Source organism: Scyliorhinus torazame, chromosome 3, assembly GCF_047496885.1.
Source record: "Scyliorhinus torazame isolate Kashiwa2021f chromosome 3, sScyTor2.1, whole genome shotgun sequence".
Taxonomy (NCBI): domain Eukaryota; kingdom Metazoa; phylum Chordata; class Chondrichthyes; order Carcharhiniformes; family Scyliorhinidae; genus Scyliorhinus; species Scyliorhinus torazame.
Genome location: NC_092709.1, coordinates 48,523,621 through 48,543,642, shown reverse-complemented (window position 1 = coordinate 48,543,642; position 20,022 = coordinate 48,523,621). Strand labels below are relative to the sequence as shown.

Genomic DNA, 20,022 nt, shown 5'->3' with positions numbered 1-20,022 from the left:
TTTGGGGGTTGTATTTGAATTGATGGTTGCTAAGATGTTCACTATGTTTTTAAAAGGTTAACTTGAGTTCATAGAATAAACATTGTTTTGCATTAAAAAAATACTTTTCCATTTCTGCTGTACCACACCTGTAGAGTGGGCTGTGTGCTCCCCATACCACAATCTATTAAAAGTTGTGGGTCAGGTGAACTCCATGATACACTTTGGGGTTCTCTAAACCCTGGCCCGTAACAATGGCATGAACAAACAGACCTTGGGGTCCCTTGACACTCATTTGGCACTCTTTCTCTTCTGCTACTGTTCCACACCGCATGCGCCACTGGCAGAACTTCTCACAGTTTGTTGACTTTGAACTTGCCTCGTTGCCCGACATGGTCAGGAAGGCATGCTGTGGGCAGGAGCTGCTGAGGTGTCGGCCTGTTGAGCATGCTCCACCTAGACAATTTGCACCAGATGACACGGTTCACATGGGTAACTTCGGAGACGGGGCCAAATAAGTTCCTGGCACTACCATTCGGCAGTCCGGGCCGGTCTTATACTGGGTTCATGTACAGGACCGGGAGTCGAATAAGGACCTCAATCATCTCCGCAGTGGGAGTCTTGTGATGTGCGACCCCCTTGTGCAAGAGCTGGATGCCGAGGAGGTTCAGTCGCCAAACCTTTCCGATGCAGTCTCCCGCCGACCAAGCATTGATGGTGGTCCCGCCAAGACATTTGGCAAGGATGTGTTGGTCGCCAGCTCGCTATATGCTGCCTGGCCCTGCTTTGGCAATGACCGAGAGACAGCCACGGACCAAGAGGTGCAGAGCTCCTCCTCCTTTATTGGACATGTTTTTGGACTTGTGGGGGTGGGGAGGAATGTTGTAACCTACACGAGACCTGGCTGATTAGGCTCTCCGTGAGTCTCGTGGAGTAAGAGCTCCCCACTGAGGAGCGGGAACCCCTTTATCAGTGCAAGAGGAAATCAGAATATCAAAACACGGCCCGTGTGAGAGCCGTGGCTGGGTAGTTACCGTTGAGACCTGTGTATTTAGTATTTTTCTACCTCTGTAAATAAACCTTTTATTCCCTACTGAAGTAAACGGCAAACGGGAGTTGGAAGAGTTCATAAGGAAGACGTTTATTTGTCATAACAGCAGTGTTTACACATGACCTGGTTACACATCTCAGGATCCTCACGCCTTTCTGTCAGTTGCAATAGCAGCACTGTTATACTAGTGCTGGTTAACTCACAGTCCAATCAGGGGATTTACTCGGGAACAGTAATCCCCAGCTGGATGAGTCCCATGCAGGGTTATAACACTGCCCCCCCCCCCCCCCCCCCCCCCCCCCCCACCAACCGCCACCATCAAGTCCAGAAACTCTCAAACACGACCATGGAGGAGAGGCCAAAAATTAAATTGAGGCGAACAAAGAGGACAAAAAAACCGACACAACCAAACCGCAATGATCAGACGACAAGAACAAAAAAAAAGCGTTTCGGGCTGAACAAGATGCCACAAAAACGGGGGAGCAGGACGGACCGGTATACACCCCGCCATTCAATCCGGCCCAACGTCCCCACTAACCACACAAAGGGCGAAGCCCCTGACAGCCAAGCCGAGGGACGATGCACACCATAGCGTCTGACCCATTGACCCAAGGCCTTACCGGCACCACATATCTTTAACCCACAAGGGGAGCAGGTTGGGGGGATCATCAGACAATGCCCAGAACTACACCCCATATACCCCCAAAACACTCGCCTCAGTGTATAGAAAAAAAGGAGAATTAACTGCACCCACCGAATGCCATGGGGGCTGTCGCCCCAGAATTTATATAGTACTGACCCAATCAGGCACATCACAAACAAAATATAGGGTCCACAGACCCCAGCAGTGTCTGTAGGCACAAAACTTGCAGCCATGCAGCAACATGAATAGCCATTTAGAATACCGCTATAGTCCATCTCGTAGTCCCAACCATCATGGAGTACTCTTTTAAAATCCACTCCACCTTCCAACCCCTAATGACAGTCCAAAAGGATGGAAGGACTCCCGAGTAAACCATCCTGCCACAGCAAGCCGGCATCGCAAAAAGGCCACAAATGGAAAATGGACGAGAACGTTGTGCAACCATTACCAGAAGTCGCCCTGATGACGCCAACTCCAGTACCAGCAGATAAAGCGGACCCCGGAACTCTCCCAGCACACGAGCTCCACAAGCTGGCATCATCCTCGACCCGGCGCGAACCTGCAATTCCAAAAAGGTTCCAAAAAGAAGGCCTCACAGAAACAAAAGTCCGTACCTCAGTCCTTACTCTTAAAAACATTTTGGGGAAGACGGCCGACAGCTCCAGTTCATCCTTCTCGCCAAAGAAGTAAACGGCCCTGGGTCACTGTCCGTGTGGAGTTGGCACATTCTCTCCATGTCTATGTGGGCCTCGCTTCCACAACCCAAAGATGTGCAGGGTAGGTGGATTGACCGCACTAAATTGCCCCTTAATTGGAAAAAATAATTGGCTACTTTAAATTTATTAGAAAAAGAAAGACATTTATTCAGCATAACAGCAGTATTTACAGAAGACCTGGTTACACATCTCAAGGTCCTCACTTCTTTCTGTTAGTTTCTATACCAGCTGAACTGTTATACTAGTGCTGAGAGAGAGAGGGGGGATATGGGAGAGAGAGAGGGTGTTATGGGAGAGGGAGAGAGAGGGGGATATGGGATAGGGAGAGACAGAGAGGGGGGATATGGGAGAGAGAGAGAGAGGAGGGATATGGGAGAGAGAGAGGGGGATATAGGAGGGAGAGAGCGAGGGGGATATGGAAGAGAGAGAGAGAAAAAGGGGGACATGGGAGAGAGCGAGAGAAAAAGGGGTATATGGGGAGAGAGTGAGAGAAAAAGGGGTATATGGGGCCGAGAGCGAGAGAACAAGGGGTATATGGGGGAGAGAGCGAGAGAACAAGGGGTATATGGGGGAGAGAGCGAGAGAACAAGGGGTATATGGGGGAGAGCGAGAGAACAAGGGGTATATGGGGGAGAGAGCGAGAGAACAAGGGGTATATGGGGGAGAGAGCGAGAGAACAAGGGGTATATGGGGAGAGAGCGAGAGAACAAGGGGTATATGGGGGAGAGAGCGCGGGAACAAGGGGTATATGGGGAGAGAGCGAGAGAACAAGGGGTATACGGAGGAGAGAGCGAGCGAACAAGGGGTATATGAGGGAGAGAGCGAGAGAACAAGGGGTATATGGGGAGAGAGCGAGAGAACAAGGGGTATACGGGGGAGAGAGCGAGAGAACAAGGGGTATATGGGGGAGAGTGCGAGAGAACAAGTGGTATACGGGGAGAGAGGTATGTGGGGGAGAGAGCGAGAGAACAAGGGGTATATGGGGGAGAGAGTGCGGGAACAAGGGGTACATGGGGAGAGAGCGAGAGAACAAGGGGTATACGGAGGAGAGAGCGAGCGAACAAGGGGTATATGAGGGAGAGAGCGAGAGAACAAGGGGTATATGGGGAGAGAGCGAGAGAACAAGGGGTATACGGGGGAGAGAGCGAGAGAACAAGGGGTATATGGGGGAGAGTGCGAGAGAACAAGGGGTATACGGGGAGAGAGCGAGAGAACAAGGGGTATATGGGGGAGAGAGTGAGAGAACAACGGGGTATATGGGGGAGAGCGAGAGAACAAGGGGTATTTGGGGGAGAGAGCGAGAGAACAAGGGGTATATGGGCGAGAGAGCGAGAGAACAAGGGGTATATGGGGGAGAGAGCGCGAGAACAAGGGGTATATGGGGGAGAGAGCGAGAGACCAAGGGGTATATGAGGGAGAGAGCGAGAGAAAAGGGTATATGGGGAGAGAGCGAGAGAACAAGGGGTATACGGGGGAGAGAGCGAGAGAACCAGGGGTATATGGGGAGAGAGCGAGAGGACAAGGGGTATATGGGGGAGAGAGCGAGAGAAAAAGGGGGATACGGGGAGAGAGTGAGAGAGAAAACTGGGGATATGGGGGAGAGGGCGAGAGAGAAAACGGGGAATATGGGGGAGACAGCGAGAGAGAAAACGGGGGATATGGGGGAGAGAGCGAGAGAGAAAACGGGGGTTATGAATCATCATCATAGAATTTACAGTGCTGAAGGAGGCCATTCGGCCCATCGAGTCTGCACCGGCCGTTGGAAATAGCACCCTATCCAAGCCACACCTCCACCCTATCCCCGTAACCCACTCACCCCACTTAACCTTTTTTTTTACACTAAGGACAATTTAGCATAGTCAACCCGCACATCTTTAGACTGTGGGAGGAAACTGGAGCACCCGGAGGAAACCCACGCAGCCACGGGGAAAACATGCAGACTCCGCACAGTCAATGACCCAAGCCGGGAATTGAACCTAGGACCCTGAAACTGTGAATCAACTGTGCTATCATTGGGGAGGGTCTGGAAAGATCGCAATCGGAAACCTCGCCAGTGCAAATCCCGATTTTGGCGCCACCCGGCCATTACTGGATTTGTGCCTCTAGCTAATGCAACAGCTAAATCCTGCACATAGATTCTGAAGGGACTTGACAACAGAGGTTGCTTCGCCTGGCTGAGGAATTATAACATAGGAACAGAGCCACAGAATAAAGGGCGATCATTTAGGACTGAGATGAGGGGAGATTCTTCACTCAAAGTGTTGTGAATCTTTGGAATTCTCTACTCATGAAGGTTGTGGAAGTTCCATTGTTGAGTATGTTCAAGGTTAAGATCGACAGGTTTTTGGTCTCAGGAAATTGACAGATTTGGGGACAGGGTGGGATGGTGGAGTTGAGGCAGACAATCTGAGCCTGGAGCTAACAAAGCCACTTATAGAGGTTTCAGTAGTTATCGGCTGGAATAGGGGTGAAGGTGGTGATGGCACGATGGCAAAATTAGGATATCTCCACCTCAAGGTCACAATTTGAGAGATTCTACAAACTGTGTTGGTGAGAGAAGATCCTTCAAATTGCATTCAATTTCCAATGTGCATGTGCAATCTAAGCATATTCAGGGAATATTTCCACATCAAAAAACACTGAGAAAGTGACCAATGTACATCAAAGACACTTAAATAGTTGAGTATGGTTTTTTTGTGTGTCATTTAGTTTTTATTTTGGGTTACTCGCAAGTGAAGGACTCAACACCGTTATTAAAAATGCCTATTTTTGGTTCTAAAACTATTTTCAGCTGTATTAATAAAACTTCAACATGGTGCCACTCCATCAAAAAGTGTTTTCTTGCTGTATTTAAGAAAGAAAATGAAACAAAGCAATTGCATTCTATTATTCTGCCGGGTTGTACTTGCTCATTGATGATGCAAATACTAGTGGAAAGTTGAACTGCAACAGAACCAATGCAATTTCAGGTGCATTCTGGGTACCATTTTGTGGAGATTCTGGTCCACAATATTTGATGTAATAATTTGATGTTTATATGGCAGTAAATGTGTTGTCAAGCTGAGTAGCATTGACTGTAAATCTGGTTCGCAATGGTTTTCAACTAAAGAACCTTCCAGCATAGAAGAAAGGCATTCTCCCTGATCTTGTCCTTTGAAAGAGCTGTCCACTTTAGTCCCACAGACAAGGTTTGGTACCCCAACAATCCTAAAAATCAGTCCTCTTCAAGTACATGTCTAATGGTCTTTTGAAGGTTTCTATGGAATCTGATTCCGCCACCTTCAGGTTTAATATTCAGGAGCATTCAAGCTCTTAATAATCACCTGTACGAGAAAAACAATGGCTCCTAATTTTCCCACTCGTTCTTTTGCTAATTATTTTAAATTTATAACCTCTGGTTGCTGACCCACTTGCCAGAGGAAATGCCTTCTCCCTACTGGCTCGATTAAAACATCTCAGAATTTTGAATGCCTTTTTTATTTGGACAGAAATAATTAGAATTAAAGAAGCTTTTGTCGTGTTGTAGTTGATCTCAAGTGCACAGCGCTGAATTATTGATTTGATATTTATGGCAACTTTTTTCCTGAACACCCCTTCTTTGCTCAATGCAAAGGATCACTCAATGTAAAAATTTTAAACCAGACGAATGAAGGTAAATCATTTTCTGACATCGTTTTGTTTCGTTTTCATTTCATTGAACAATGCATCAACAATATCGCTGAACATGCATATTACTGGTATTTTTTCAGTGGCTGTTATTTTAACGTGTCATTTTGTATTATTTCTTTGTCAAATTGGTGACGTGGCTGTAAATGTGGGTTCAAATCTGCAGTGTTAATTCTTTTTCTTGCCTGGCCAATGTCCTTTCATTGAATTTTACTCAGGTTAACTGAACTGAGGCAGAGTTAGAACATGGAACATAGAACATCGAAACATACAGCACAGAACAGGCCCTTCGGCCCACGATGTTGTGCCGAACCTTTGTCCTAGATTAATCATAGATTATCACAGAATTTACAGTGCAGAAGGCGGTTAACCAGCCCATCGAGTCCGCACCGGCACCTGGAAAGAGCACCCCACCCAAGGTCAACACCTCCACCCTATCCCCACAACCCAGTAACCCCACCCAACATTAAGGGCAATTTTGGACACTAAGGGCAATTTTGCATGGCCAATCCATCTAACCTGCCCATCTTTGGACTGTGGGAGGAAACCGGAGCACCCGGAGGAAACCCACGCACACACGGGGAGGATGTGCAGACTCCGCACAGACAGTGACCCAAGCCGGAATCGAACCTGGGACCCTGGAGCTGTGAAGCAAATGTGCTATCCACAATGCTACCGTGCTGCCCTTAAGAACAAATTAATCTACACTATATCATTCTACCGTGATCCATGTACCTATCCAATAGCCGCTTGAAGGTCCCTAATGTTTCCGACTCAACTACTTCCACAGGCAGTGCATTCCATGCACCCACTACTCTCTGGGTAAAGAACCTACCTCTAATATCCTCCCTATATCTTCCACCATTCACCTTAAATTTATGTCCCCTTGTAATGGTTTGTTCCTCCCAGGGAAAAAGTCTCTGACTGTATACTTTATCTATTCCCCTGATCATCTTATAAACCTCTATCAAGTCGCCCCTCATCCGTCTCCGTTCTAATGAGAAAAGGCCTAGCACCCTCAACCTTTCCTCGTAAGACCTACTCTCCATTCCAGGCAACATCCTGGTAAATCTCCTTTGCACCTTTTCCAAAGCTTCCACATTCTTCCTAAAATGAGGTGACCAGAACTGTACACAGTACTCCAAAGTGGCCTTACCAAGGTTTTGTACAGCTGCATCATCACCTCACGGCTCTTAAATTCAATCCCTCTGTTAATGAACGCTAGCACACCATAGGCCTTCTTCACAGCTCTATCCACTTGAGTGGCAACTTTCAAAGATGTATGAACATAGACCCCAAGATCTCTCTGCTCCTCCACATTGCCAAGAACCCTACCGTTAACCCTGTATTCCGCATTCATATTTGTCCTTCCAAAATGGACAACCTCACACTTTTCAGGGTTAAAGTCCACCTGCCACTTCTCAGCCCAGCTCTGCATCCTATCTATGTCTCTTTGCAGCCGACAACAGCCCTCCTCACTATCCACAACTCCACCAATCTTCGTATCATCTGCAGATTTACTGACCCACCCTTCAACTCCCTCATCCAAGTCATTAATGAAAATCACAAACAGCAGAGGACCCAGAACTGATATTTGCCATCCACCACCACTCTCTGACTTCTACCGGTTAGCCAGTTTGTTATCCAACTGGCCAAATTTCCCACTATCCCATGCCTCCTTACTTTCTGCATAAGCCTACCATGGGGAACCTTATCAAATGCCTTACTAAAATCCATGTACACTACATCCACTGCTTTACCTTCATTCACTTGCTTGGTCACCTCCTCAAAGAATTCAATAAGACTTGTAAGGCAAGACCTACCCCTCACAAATCCGTGCTGACTATCCCTAATCAAGCAGCGTCTTTCCAGATGCTCAGAAATCCTATCCCTTAGTACCCTTTCCATTACTTTGCCTACCACCGAAGTAAGACTAACTGGCCTGTAATTCCCGAGGTTATCCCTATTCCCTTTTTTGAACAGGGGCACGACATTCGCCACTCTCCAATCCCCTGGTACCACCCCTGTTGACAGTGAGGACGAAAAGATCATTGCCAACGGCTCTGCAATTTCACCTCTTGCTCCCCAAAGAATCCTTGGATATATCCCGTCAGGCCCGGGGGACTTGTCTATCCTCAAGTTTTTCAAAATGCCCAACACATCTTCCTTCCTAACAAGTATTTCCTCGAGCTTACCAGTCTGTTTCACACTGTCCTCTCCAACAATATGGCCACCCTCATTTGTAAATACTGAAGAAAAGTACTCGTTCATGACCTCTCCTATCTCTTCAGACTCGATGCACAATCTCCCGCTACTGTCCTTGATCGGACCTACCCTCGCTCTAGTCATTCTCATATTTCTCACATATCTGTAAAAGGCCTTGGAGTTTTCCTTGATCCTACCCGCCAAAGATTGTTCATGCCCTCTCTTAGCTCTCCTAATCCCTTTCTTCAGTTCCCTCCTGGCTATCTTGGATCCCTCCAGCGCCCTGTCTGAACAATAATTAACAATTTAATTTTATCTGTAGACTTTGCCCTCTTGCAGGCTTTTCCTAATCCCAGTGGCTAATTCATTGCAAGGGAGGTGAACCATTTGGACAGCTGCTGCACGTTGTCAGTGGATACTTATTTCGGAGTTGGTAGAGGTGCTCTGATTTCTAATTTTTCCTCATTTGCTTCCTGCAGACATCAGACCCTGCTGAGGTAATAGTGCTGGAACGATGTGACATTGTGGAGTGCAGAGATAACAGGAGCACAGCATTAACTATCAGTGAGTATTGACCTGACGTATTCAATTCTGGATGATTTCAACTTGACTATTACTGCCATGAAAAGTGTTCGATTATATTCTAGAATTATGTCACTTTCTTTAATTAAAGAAAATAAAAGAAATTTGTTGAATGAATTTGCCCTAGTTACATACACTAAAATAAATTTTGTATTATAAAATATTAGTTGACATATTGCAGTTGACACCCGATGAGAGATTTTTTTTGAGCCTTATATAATGTATCTTAGAATCTGTTAGCCTCAAGCTGTTTTGCAGCAAAGTTGATTTTTTTTTTCGAAGTGCTAACTTAATCTGCTGTTCTTATATGTGCAAAATATGTCATCTTTGAAGCATAATTTGAAAGAAAAATAAATAATACACCGGTTAATGGATGTATAAAGTTCAATAGGATTTGATGAATTCATGTCTCAGTGAGCAACTGAACTTCCTGTTTTTGTGCTGTGATTTAGACCAAGGTTCATGTTTCAATTCCTAGATTGTGCCAATTACCGAATTTCAGAGCTGGTGATCTGGCCTCAGGCCAGATCTGGAGGATGCAGAAATTGACTTCAGCTCCCATGAGCGATGGAAAGGAAAAACAAAATCAGCAGACTTGCTGGTGTTGGTGTTTATGTTGATACCTTTGTTGTACAGCGTGTTTGCAATGCTGGGCGAGGGAAGGATTGTGTTCCTGATACTTTTCATGGAGAATGACTTGCCAGTGCTTACTGTCACATGACAAAAGGCTACAGGTGACTCTTGAGCTGTGCCCAAGCCTGATTTAATGCCTTTGGAGAGGATGCAGGATATAAAAGCTGTGAAAGTGCACATACCTTTGGAACATCACTGGCGCAAATGAATCCTTGTGTTCCTCTCAGAAAACTAAAAATATTAAGATCAACATCAAAGCAGAAGAAAACCTCCTTTGTATCACATTTTGTCCATTCTGGACCTAACAATATTTTATGTTCTCAATGATGAACTGAAATCACTCTAATGTAATTCCTTTGTGCCTGATCTTTGTGCTTGTTGACCTATTTTTGTATGACGTTGTTACCCTCCCCAATGCCGGATCCTGGATCATTGAGAGCACCTGAGATTACCATGATGTGCTCTTGAGGGCCTGGGTGCAGAGCACAGTGCCTTGCCATTGTCGGGACGGTCTATGTCACTTGACTGTGGAAGCAACGAGAACTGATTCAAAGGCTAAGGAGAGTAGGTGTGGGGGCATACTGAGAGAGGACTGAATGAATCTCTCTTATGGGATCAGTGCTACTCTCTTGTAGTTGCACTTATTTACTGCCAATGCAGTACATGAGAGCAGTGTGGATGATGCCCTTGAACCTCCTGTCCATGCTCTCCACACTCCTGTTTATGCTCTCTCTCCCTCATTGATTGGAAACCTGGGGAAATGCTAAACCCCAGAGCCCAAGTTGCAGCAGTCTGAGCTCACAGAAAAGCTACCACCAGAGATTCCATAATGATGGACCTCTTGCCAATGGCCAGAGGGTTGAGAAAATGTTCCGTGATTAACAGCGTGATCTTTATGCCATGCTCAATAACCACAAACTACTTAGGAGCTGGAATTTCTATAGCATTGTGCGCAAGTTCACCAGCAGGTTGTCTGGTGCAGTTAGAATATCCTTCACTACAGTTTTCATGCTTTTTTATGTAGCTTGTACTTTGAGGTCTTCATCTGTGCCTTTTACCACAGGGCATGCATGGGGGCATTCCCGCTAAGAAGTTGTTTCTATCTTGTCCTACGCCCCCTCCTCCCAGGACATCATCATGCATACTAGTGGTCCTTTGTCAGCTCAGCCTTTGGTCGACTGAGGAAGAGAGTATTTGAAAACCAGAGACCAGGCAGCAGTGATGCTCCTGCTCTTGTATGTTTTTGAGATTTGGACAATCTACAACAGTAGGCACCTTAAAGCACTTGAGAAGTATTACCAGTGGTACCTTTGCAAAATCCTCCAATTCAAGTGGCAAGAAAGGACGTCGAACAGCAGTGTCCTCTTTGAAGACAATATGCCCAGCATTGCTAATGACTCCAGATCAGCTTGCTGGGCAAATACTTCATCCATATGCCTGAAGCAAGATTCGGTAAGCAATTACTCTACTGGGGACTCAGTTGTGACAGGGACTCTTAGTGGGATAACAGCAGTGCTATATAGATGCTCTCAAAGCATCCCAGAAGAGGACAAACCACCCCGGTGGTTTAACGGGAGCTCCTGGCTTGTGACTGATCAAAATGCAGAAGATTCATTCAGGAAGGCACTGAACATATTGAGACACTTCCTCAGGAGCATGCAGAGACAAACTCAAGGCATTGGAGTGAGGGCACAATCGTCCCAACAACTCATCCCCCTGACCCTCCAAGTATCATTTACGCTGCACGTGGCAGAGCCTGCAGATTGCATATTAATCAGCCATCTCAGAACCTGAGTCCAACTGGAAGCAAGTCATTGTCAATTCCTAGGGACTGCCTATGAAGAAGAAATTAGTATTTTGAGGATTCCAGTGCAGGCCTGCTAGCCTATCCTGGAGCTGTCTGGTGTTTGCTAGGCTGTAATTGTATCTTTATTACTGCTGTTTTCTTCTAGCTCTTTGACCCCCTACTACTCTTGCCCAATTGGCATTCAATGAATGCAGTTGCATTTTAGCATGCTTTATCTGTGAGGATTGGATTTCAGTGAGAAGAGAGAATCTAAGGTGGCCAAGAATATGCACCCTTCACAGCAACCATAGGAATGTGTCAAGTGGTGAAGCTGAAATCCCCCTTGACATATGGGAGGGCATTCCTGGGTGTTCTTGGGTGTTGGTCTCTTTTTGTCCATCCCCACTCGCTGTTATCGATTGCATCATTAGCCTGCAAGAAGAAGACAGAGTTTTTGCGACAGCCATGTAAGATGGTTTGAGAATTTGCACGCGAGGTTGAACTTAGCTGGTGTGCTAAAGGTGGCAGAAATTTGAAGAAGTAATAGGAAGAAAGTAGCTGGTGCAGAATGTTGAACTAGAAGTTAGGAGGTGGAGTAAAGTGTGCTGCACTGATTGGCAGCATGCTGGTGAAGAGCAGGATGGGAGCGAAGCTTGTGAATATTAGGGCTGCAGGGTGTGTCGATTTCAACAGAGTGTAATGCAAGAGTTGGGTTTGACATCTTAGCTGAACAACCTTGGTGAGGTCATTAAAGCTTCTCAGGCATGGTAACCAAGTCTGTAGTGAGATGTTCCAAGTGCATACCTGCTCAGCCACTCCTGCCAAGCCGTTTGTCTGGAGATCTTACCACTTGCTGGGTGACTTCCTTTCAAGCCGCTTGAATTAGTACCTCCAAAACAGCATAGAATTCCTACAGTGCAGAAGGAGGCCATTCGGTCCATCGGATCTGCACCGACCCTCTGAAAGAGCACCCTACCTAGGCCCACTCATCCACTTTATACCCCATAGCCCCACATAGCCTGCACATCTTTGGACACTAAGGGGCAATTTAGCATGGCTAATCCACCAAACCTGCACATTTTTGGACTGTGGGAGGAAACCGGAGCACCCAGAGGAAACCCATGCAGACACTGGGAGAAAGTGCAAACTCCATACAGACAGTCACCCAAGGTCGGAATTGAACATGGGTCCTTGTGATGCAACAGTGCTAACAATTGTGCCACCGTGCCGCATCTGACAGTTAAGGGGCCCCTGCAGTATCTCTCCTGCCTAACATTGTAAGAAGTGTTCAATGACTGTTATCTACGTCCCAGAATTTCTCATCACAATCCCTCAACACATTTTGTCCCACCGAAGGAAATATCCACCAGATATGGTGACGCAGTGGTAAACAGTCTGGATTGAGTGGCCCTGGGATTACTCAGTATTAACTCAACCCCATGAAGTCTCGTGCACCAGGCCAAAAGTAAGCAAGGAATAAACACCGAGCACCCTCCTTCAGTTGATGAATCAGTACTCTTCTATATTAAGTGCTACTTCAAAAGAGCACTATGAGTAATGGGGGCACAGAGTTTACTCTGGTGGAGGACTTCAATGTACGTTACCAAGTGGCTCAGTAGTACCACTAACCACTGAGTTGGCTAAGTCCTGCAGTAAATAGCTGCCAGACTAGGCTTCATAGAATCACTGAATCATAGAATTTACAATGCCGAAGGAGGCCATTCGGCCCATCGAGTCTGCACCTGCTCTTGGAAAGTGCACCCTAACCAAGCCCACACCTCCACTCTATCCCCGTAACCCAGTAACCCCACCCAACCTTTGTTTTGGACATTAAGGAGCAATTTAACATGGCCAATCCACCTAACCTGCACATCTTTGAACTGTGGGAGGGAACCAGAGCACCCGGAGGAAACACATCCAGACACGGAGGTGTTGTGTTGGGCACTCTGGATCCGTGGAACACATACAGGTCACCAAAACTTGAAATAGTGCAACACTATTTTATTGAGTCATTAACAGTTTAACATACTCTCACTGTTGATTAACACAATACTAGCTTTAACTAAAGACTTTGCCTTGTCCTAACCAGTTGATGCACTCAGCACATGGTGAATGTCTGCGCTGCAGGCTGTGAGCTCTGTCCTACTCGGAAGCTGCAGCTCGAATGAGCGGGAACTCTGATGCCCCCTGTATTTATAGTGCGTGTGCTCTAACTGGTGATTGGCTGCGGTGTTGTGTGTGATGATTGGTCCCACTGTGTGTCCATCAGTGTGTGTGTCTGCACCATGATATACTGGTGTATATTATGACAGGAGGGAACTTGCAGACTCTGCATAGACAGTGACCCAAGCTAGGAATTGAACCTGGGACCCTGGAGCTGTGAAGCAACTGTGCTAACTAAAAATTACATTCAAATTTCACCATCTGCCTTGGTGGGATTTGAACCCAGGTTCCCCATCACCCTGGGTCTCTGGATTAGTAATCCAGTGACAATACCACTATGCCACTGCTCCTCCTTCAATGGAAACAACAGGTGGCAAGAGAGCTGTCACAAGGGTGTCACAAAACTACCTGACTTCATCCTCACCAATCTACCTGTTGCAAATGCATTTGTGTGTAACAGTATTGGTAATTGTGTTCGTGGCACAGTTGTTGTGGACGTGCATTAAGCCAACCTCCATTGTGTTGCTTGGCTGTACCTCCGTACTAAATTACATAGACACCGAACAGATCTCTCAGCTCCACTGGGCAGCCATGAAGCACTAAGGATCATTAGCGGCAACAGAATTATGTTCTGGCACAACTTATACCTCACGGCATGGCATATTCCTCACTCTGCTATTGCCATCAAGCTCAGGGACCAACCCTGGTTCAATGAGGAATGTCAAAAGCATGCCAAGAGCAGTAATAGGCATACCCAAAGCTAGTGTGCCAACCTTATGAGGTAAAGCCACAACACAGGACCACATGAAGGCTAAACAGCAGAAGCAGCATGCAACAGACAAAGCTAAGCATTCCCACAATTAATAGGTTCAATCATAGCTCTGCAGTGCTGCCACATCCAATCATGAATAGTAGTGAACATTTAAACAACTGACAGGCAGAGGAGGTGCAATGAATATCCCCATCCTCAATGATGGCAGAATTCAGCAGGAGTACGAAATAGGAGGCTGAAGTATTATTAGTCATCTTCAGCTAGAAGTGCGAAATGGATGTTTCTACTTTGTCCATTCCATTATCCAGTGTTTAGTCAATTCAATTTCTGTAAGTGATATCAAGAAACAACTGAGCATATTTGATATAGCAAACACTATGGGCTGCAACAGCATCCTGGTTGTAATACTTGTGCTACAGAACCAGCACCTCCAACCATGTTGTTCCAGTATGACTACAATACTGGCATCTGCCTGATCTGCCCATCAGCCTGTCATCTGTCATCAGCAAAGTAATAGATGGCATGATCATCAATATGAAGAGACACAGGGCTGAATTATCCATGGCGTGTTTCGCGGACATTGTCTGCCATTGGCTGGTGGCAGGATCTTTTGGTCCCGCGGCTGTCAACGGGGTTCCCCGTTGTTTGCACCCTCCATTGCAGGAGAACATAGGGTGATGATTTGGCGTCAGTGGGACCAGAACATTCCATCGGCGTGAACGGCCAAGAGATTCCAGCCACAATTTCTAATAACTGCTCACCAACAGTTCATCCTTCGGTTCCCCTTTGTCTACAACACGTTACATCTTCAAAAATCGAAGTGGGTTCCTCGTCCATTTCAGAGGTCATTTAAGAGTTGACCACAATGCTGGGGGTTGGGTTTATATGTAGACCAGACCAGGTAAGGATTGCAAATTTCCTTCCCTAAAGGAAATTAGTGAACCAGATGGGTTTTTATGACAATTGATGGTTTCATGTTTATCATTAGACTTCTAATTCCAGATAATTGAAAAACAATTGAATTCAAATTTGAAACCGGGTCCCCAGAGCATTACACTGGGTCTCTGGATTATTTGACCAACGACAATACCAGTATGCAAATGCCTCCCTTTACTGATGCGTTGTGTTTGATGAAGGTTATATACAAGGCTAATAGAAGAGATTGGGTGAGGAGTCTGAAGTTTGTAAAAAGTATTGTAGGATTCCACCACATTCTATTGTGAGCTTTTCGGGACAAAGCAGCCCACATGACTGACACTCCATTTGTCGCCATTCGCATTCACCAGTAGTTCAAGAAGGTGGCTGATCATCATCTCTCGGCAATAAATGTTAGGCTTGCCAGTGGTGCCCAAGATTTTTTTTTCTAATAGCTCAACATGAGAGGTGTGGAAAGAGTGAATCATTTTCAAATCAAAATAACTTTTGTTATTTTAACTGTTGTTGTGCTCAAGTGGGTTTCTCCCTCGGAACACGGAATTAGCACGAGGGTCAGGATTGTGGCCAAAGTGATTTCCATTTTAATAACTATCGAGTAAAGTGACTGATATCTGATGTAATGGTAATGAGTGACTATATATATAAAATAATCTAATAATCTTTATTATTGTCACAAGTAGGCTTACATTAACACTGCAATGAAGTTACTGTGAAAAGGCCCTAGTCACCACATTCCGGCACCTGTTCGGGTACACAGAGGGAGAATTCAGAATGTCCAATTCACCTAACAAGCACGTCTTTTGGGACTTCTGGGAGGAAACCGGAGCACCCGGAGGAAACCCATGCAGACACAGGGAGAACATGCAGACTCCGCACAGACAGTGACCCAAGCGTGAATTGAACCTGTGACCCTGGTGCTGTGAAGCAACAGTGCAACCACTGTGCTACCGCACAGATATATATATAAGTATCATTCAAAGTCTCGAAAGGTAATTCTGTAGACTTTACATAAAAAAATTAAAAGAAATCCCCAAGTTAGGGCGGCACAATGGCACAGTGGTTAGCACTGCCGTCTCATGGCGCCGAGGTCTTAGGTTCGATCCCGGTGCCGGGTCACTGTCCGAGTGGAGTTTGCACATACTCCCCAAGTCTGAATGGGTCTCACCTCACATCCCAAAGATGTGCAGTGTAGGTGACTTGCTCCTTAAAAAGAAATGAGTGCTCCAAATGTATTAAAAAACGGTTAGCAGTATACTTTCTGTACATGCTGACAACTACTGCTATATTTAAAGAAGGTAGTAATTTTCAGAATTTAGTATCCTCAAGGTACCAGCAATGTCATTGTCAGTTATATTTTGCTCTCTGGCTCTCATTTTGAAATGCTTCGTGGGGCTCCTGTGATCTGTGACATTATCTGCTGAGCAGATTTCTGTGTGAAGTGAAGCTGACATTGAATGTGACAGTCTTACGAAAAGATCAGAAGGAATGGCACTACGCACCAGCCAGAGTAATTCGAAGAAAACAGCTTCCCATGTTTCAGATATACTAATGTGTTTTTACAATTTAAGAGTCGAGTTTTGTTGACCTTTGTTGTGCAGGTAAGATAATCGAGGATGCAGTTACTGTTTTAATGTTTTTCTGGTGAACCTTATGGTAACAGCTAACAGCAGGGGACGCAATAAAGGTTTTGAAATGAAAGATTGGATTTTAGAGAGAAGTGGGTTCCCACCGGAGGGCTGAAAGCAGGGGTTGCACCTGCTTTGGTTGGAGGCAATGGGATGCTGGGCTCCATCTTTGTCAGCGGTGGCCAGTTAAATGGCTACTGCCAGGACTGGGACATTTCAATGAAGGTTGTTGCCTGCCCTCATGATCTGTTGGTCGATTGAAGGACTGGTAGCTCAGCAATCTTGGTAATGCCACCCCTGATGGTGGTGATTGCTGGAGCTGCACCTGCAAGATGAGGGTGCATGGACAGACGGCACCCTCAAAGTCAGGTGAATGGGTCAAGTGGGGGTGAGGGCAATGGGGTTATGCAATGCTGTTGCCATTGGAGGATCCTCCATGGACCAAAGAGAGCCTGAAAAGGTGCTACCCTCTCAGAGCCCACTGGACGGCTGCCTGTGTTTATCCGGTTGTCTTCCGATGCAACAGGGGGACCCCAGTCACTGTTAAAATGCATATGGAGGTGAGGAGAGGTCCTTAATTGGCCACTTTTATGTGGCTCGATTGGGCTCTGACCAGGCAGATGATCTATTGTCTTTCCCATTGCCTGCCTGCCTCCCAGATAGTTTCTAAAAGGCTGGTAAAATCTAGCCTGAAGTATCAGATATTTACTTTTCACCTCCACCAGAAATGCATTTGCATTGTTTGTTCATCTGTTTGTCTATAAGCAATATATCTCAAAAATTAATGGGCAGATTTCAATAAACTTGGTACACATATAGGATATGACCAAAGGAACAAAGAACAAAGAAATGTACAGCACAGGAACAGGCCCTTCGGCCCTCCAAGCCCGTGCCGACCATACGGCCCGACGAAACTACAATCTTCTACACTTCCTGGGTCCGTATCCTTCTATTCCCATCCTATTCATATATTTGTCAAGATGCCCCTTAAATGTCCCTATCGTCCCTGCTTCCACTACTTTTTTTTTTTTGCCAAGATGTGGATCCAGATGCTGGATTTGTATAAAGGATCCATTGACATTGGGAGATGAGGCAAAATCACATTTTTTCTTTTGGAAAGTTGTGCATTGTTTTATTTAGAATGTTATTGTTAGTTTTAGGATGTTGTTGTTTATTTCAGCTGCTGTGGTGGAATCTGTCAAAATATGAACAGAATTTTCAGCGCATGTTATTGGATATGGTTTGGCCCAAAGGCTCATAACTGAGGTGGAAGCTCTTAATAAAAAGATGTAGATCTTTAGCTTTGTCATTGGAGAGCATACACCAGGCAGGGAAAAGGCTCAAGGAAGAACTGTGTAATTGTAATAAGATGAAACAGCATGGTGGAGGCATGTGCTCCACTTGATGCTCATTCATGGAATGTGGGCATCATTGACTAGGCCAGAATTTATTGGCCATTCCTAATCACCCTTGAGAAGATGATGGTAAGCTGCTGCCTTGAACTGCTACAGTCTGTAAGGTGTAGGTATACCCACAGTGCTGTTAGGAAGGGTTTTGACCCAGTGGCAGTGAAGGAACTGTGATAAATTTCCAAGTCAGGATGGTGAATGGCTTGGAGGGAAACTTCCAGTGGTGGTGTTCCTATGTGGCACAGTGGTTAGCACTGTTGCCTCACAGCCCCAAGGACTTGGTTTCATAGAGTCATAGAAGTTTACAATTCCAGTCTCGGTTGATTGCCTGTGTGGAGTTTGTTCTTCCTCCCCTTGGTTGCGTGGGTTTCCTCCTGGTGCTCCGGTTTCCTCCCACACTCCAAAGATGAGCAGGTTCGATGGATTAACCATGATAAATTGCCCCTTAGTGTCCAAAAGGAAAGGTAGGGTTCCTAGGTTACTGGGATAGGGCAGAGGCATGGTCTTAAGTAGGGTGCTCTTTCCAAGGGCCGGCGCAGACTCGATGGGCCAATGGCCTCCTTGTGCACTGTAGGAATTCTATTATTCCCTTGTTGTTCTCGATCAGAAGTTCCTAATTGGTGTGCTGCGGCAAATGTGCCGTGAAATAAGATTAAAAAGGAATGTAAATAAACTAAATCTAATCTTCATCTTAAGCTCCGTGGCCATCATTGCCAAATCTCAAAGAACCTTGGGCTTCCCGAGCGCATGGGCTGACTAATAAAAGAAATCGAGACTACGCAGGTTTCCTGTCCCAGCCAGCACGTGCATGGGAGACCTAAGGGTCCTCAAGATTGGAGATGACAACCACAGAACTGAATACCAAGGCCTCGTGTGCCTGCACAAAAATCAGAAACACAAAAAGGATGCAAAAATCTTGGGAGAATTGAGGGAGACAGGGGAGATTGAAAAGAAAACCAGGAGAGCAGTTAGGGGAATGTAAAAAAAACAATATTCCCGGTAAAGAAGACCGGGATAAGAATCAAGGACCAGTAAAAGCTAAGAACAGGGAAAGTAGGCTCCACATATGGTAAGGGCTGTGAGGAGCAGAACTGAAGTGAGGTGGGCTCAGGGATGCCCAAACAGTCGAAGAGACCTCAAAAGAAGCCCCGAAGATCCGTGTAGGCAGCTGAAGGTTGGTACCTCTGTGCTCCAGGGCGCTGGAGCAAGGAAACACTTTTTGAGGAGTTGCTTGCGGTTTGACACAGCCGAAGAGCTGAAATTCTGCTTCAACTGCAGCGGTTCAAGATGGCAGCTTCATGCCAACTTCTCAAGGGCATCTAGGGATGGGCAATAAAGGTTGGGCGAGCCAGCAATGCCCACATCCTGTCAATGAATAAAGGAAAATCGATGATTCCGCATATTTATTGAGTAGCCTGGTGTTTTTGACCACAGTTTGCCACGTTCTTGAAGAGAAGTGAAGAATCCCGCTCTGGTTCAAATGTGGCTGAAGAAATGGAACCTCAGGAGAAAAAAGCCTGGTTTGCACACAGTACAGTGGCAGCTACTTAACCTTTGGATTTTTGTGGACTGGTGATGCCTCTTGCCCTGTTCCAGAATGCAGGGAGAAGCGTTCAAACACGGCAATGGTACCAAGTAATTTGAAGTGCTATTTCAATACAAAACACAGTTCTCTCTCTCTATCCAGCAAGGATCTCGAGTAGTTCAAACGTCTGAGAGAACAAAACATAAAGAAAAATCGATATATGATGGAGTGTGTGTGGGTCTCAAATAATGCACAGTGGGCAAGCTCCCTGGTGGCTGAGCTCATAGCAAATTCGAAGAATCCAAACACCATTGCCAAAACCCTAATTCTG

The 20,022-nt window shown here is 45.9% G+C and overlaps 1 protein-coding gene across 6 annotated transcripts in view; it reads left to right on the top strand.

The window, feature by feature from the left end:
- Positions 1-20,022, top strand: part of inpp4b (inositol polyphosphate-4-phosphatase type II B) — a 1,315,761-nt gene that overhangs the window by 510,692 nt on the left and 785,047 nt on the right. For 5 of the 6 annotated variants that reach the window (XM_072495637.1, XM_072495635.1, XM_072495634.1 and 2 more), the window contains one exon: positions 8,740-8,824. In XM_072495637.1, the coding sequence (XP_072351738.1) occupies positions 8,740-8,824 (85 nt within the window). Of the gene's footprint in view, positions 1-8,739; positions 8,825-20,022 lie in introns of those variants that run through there. The other variant, XM_072495640.1, reaches the window with a different exon arrangement.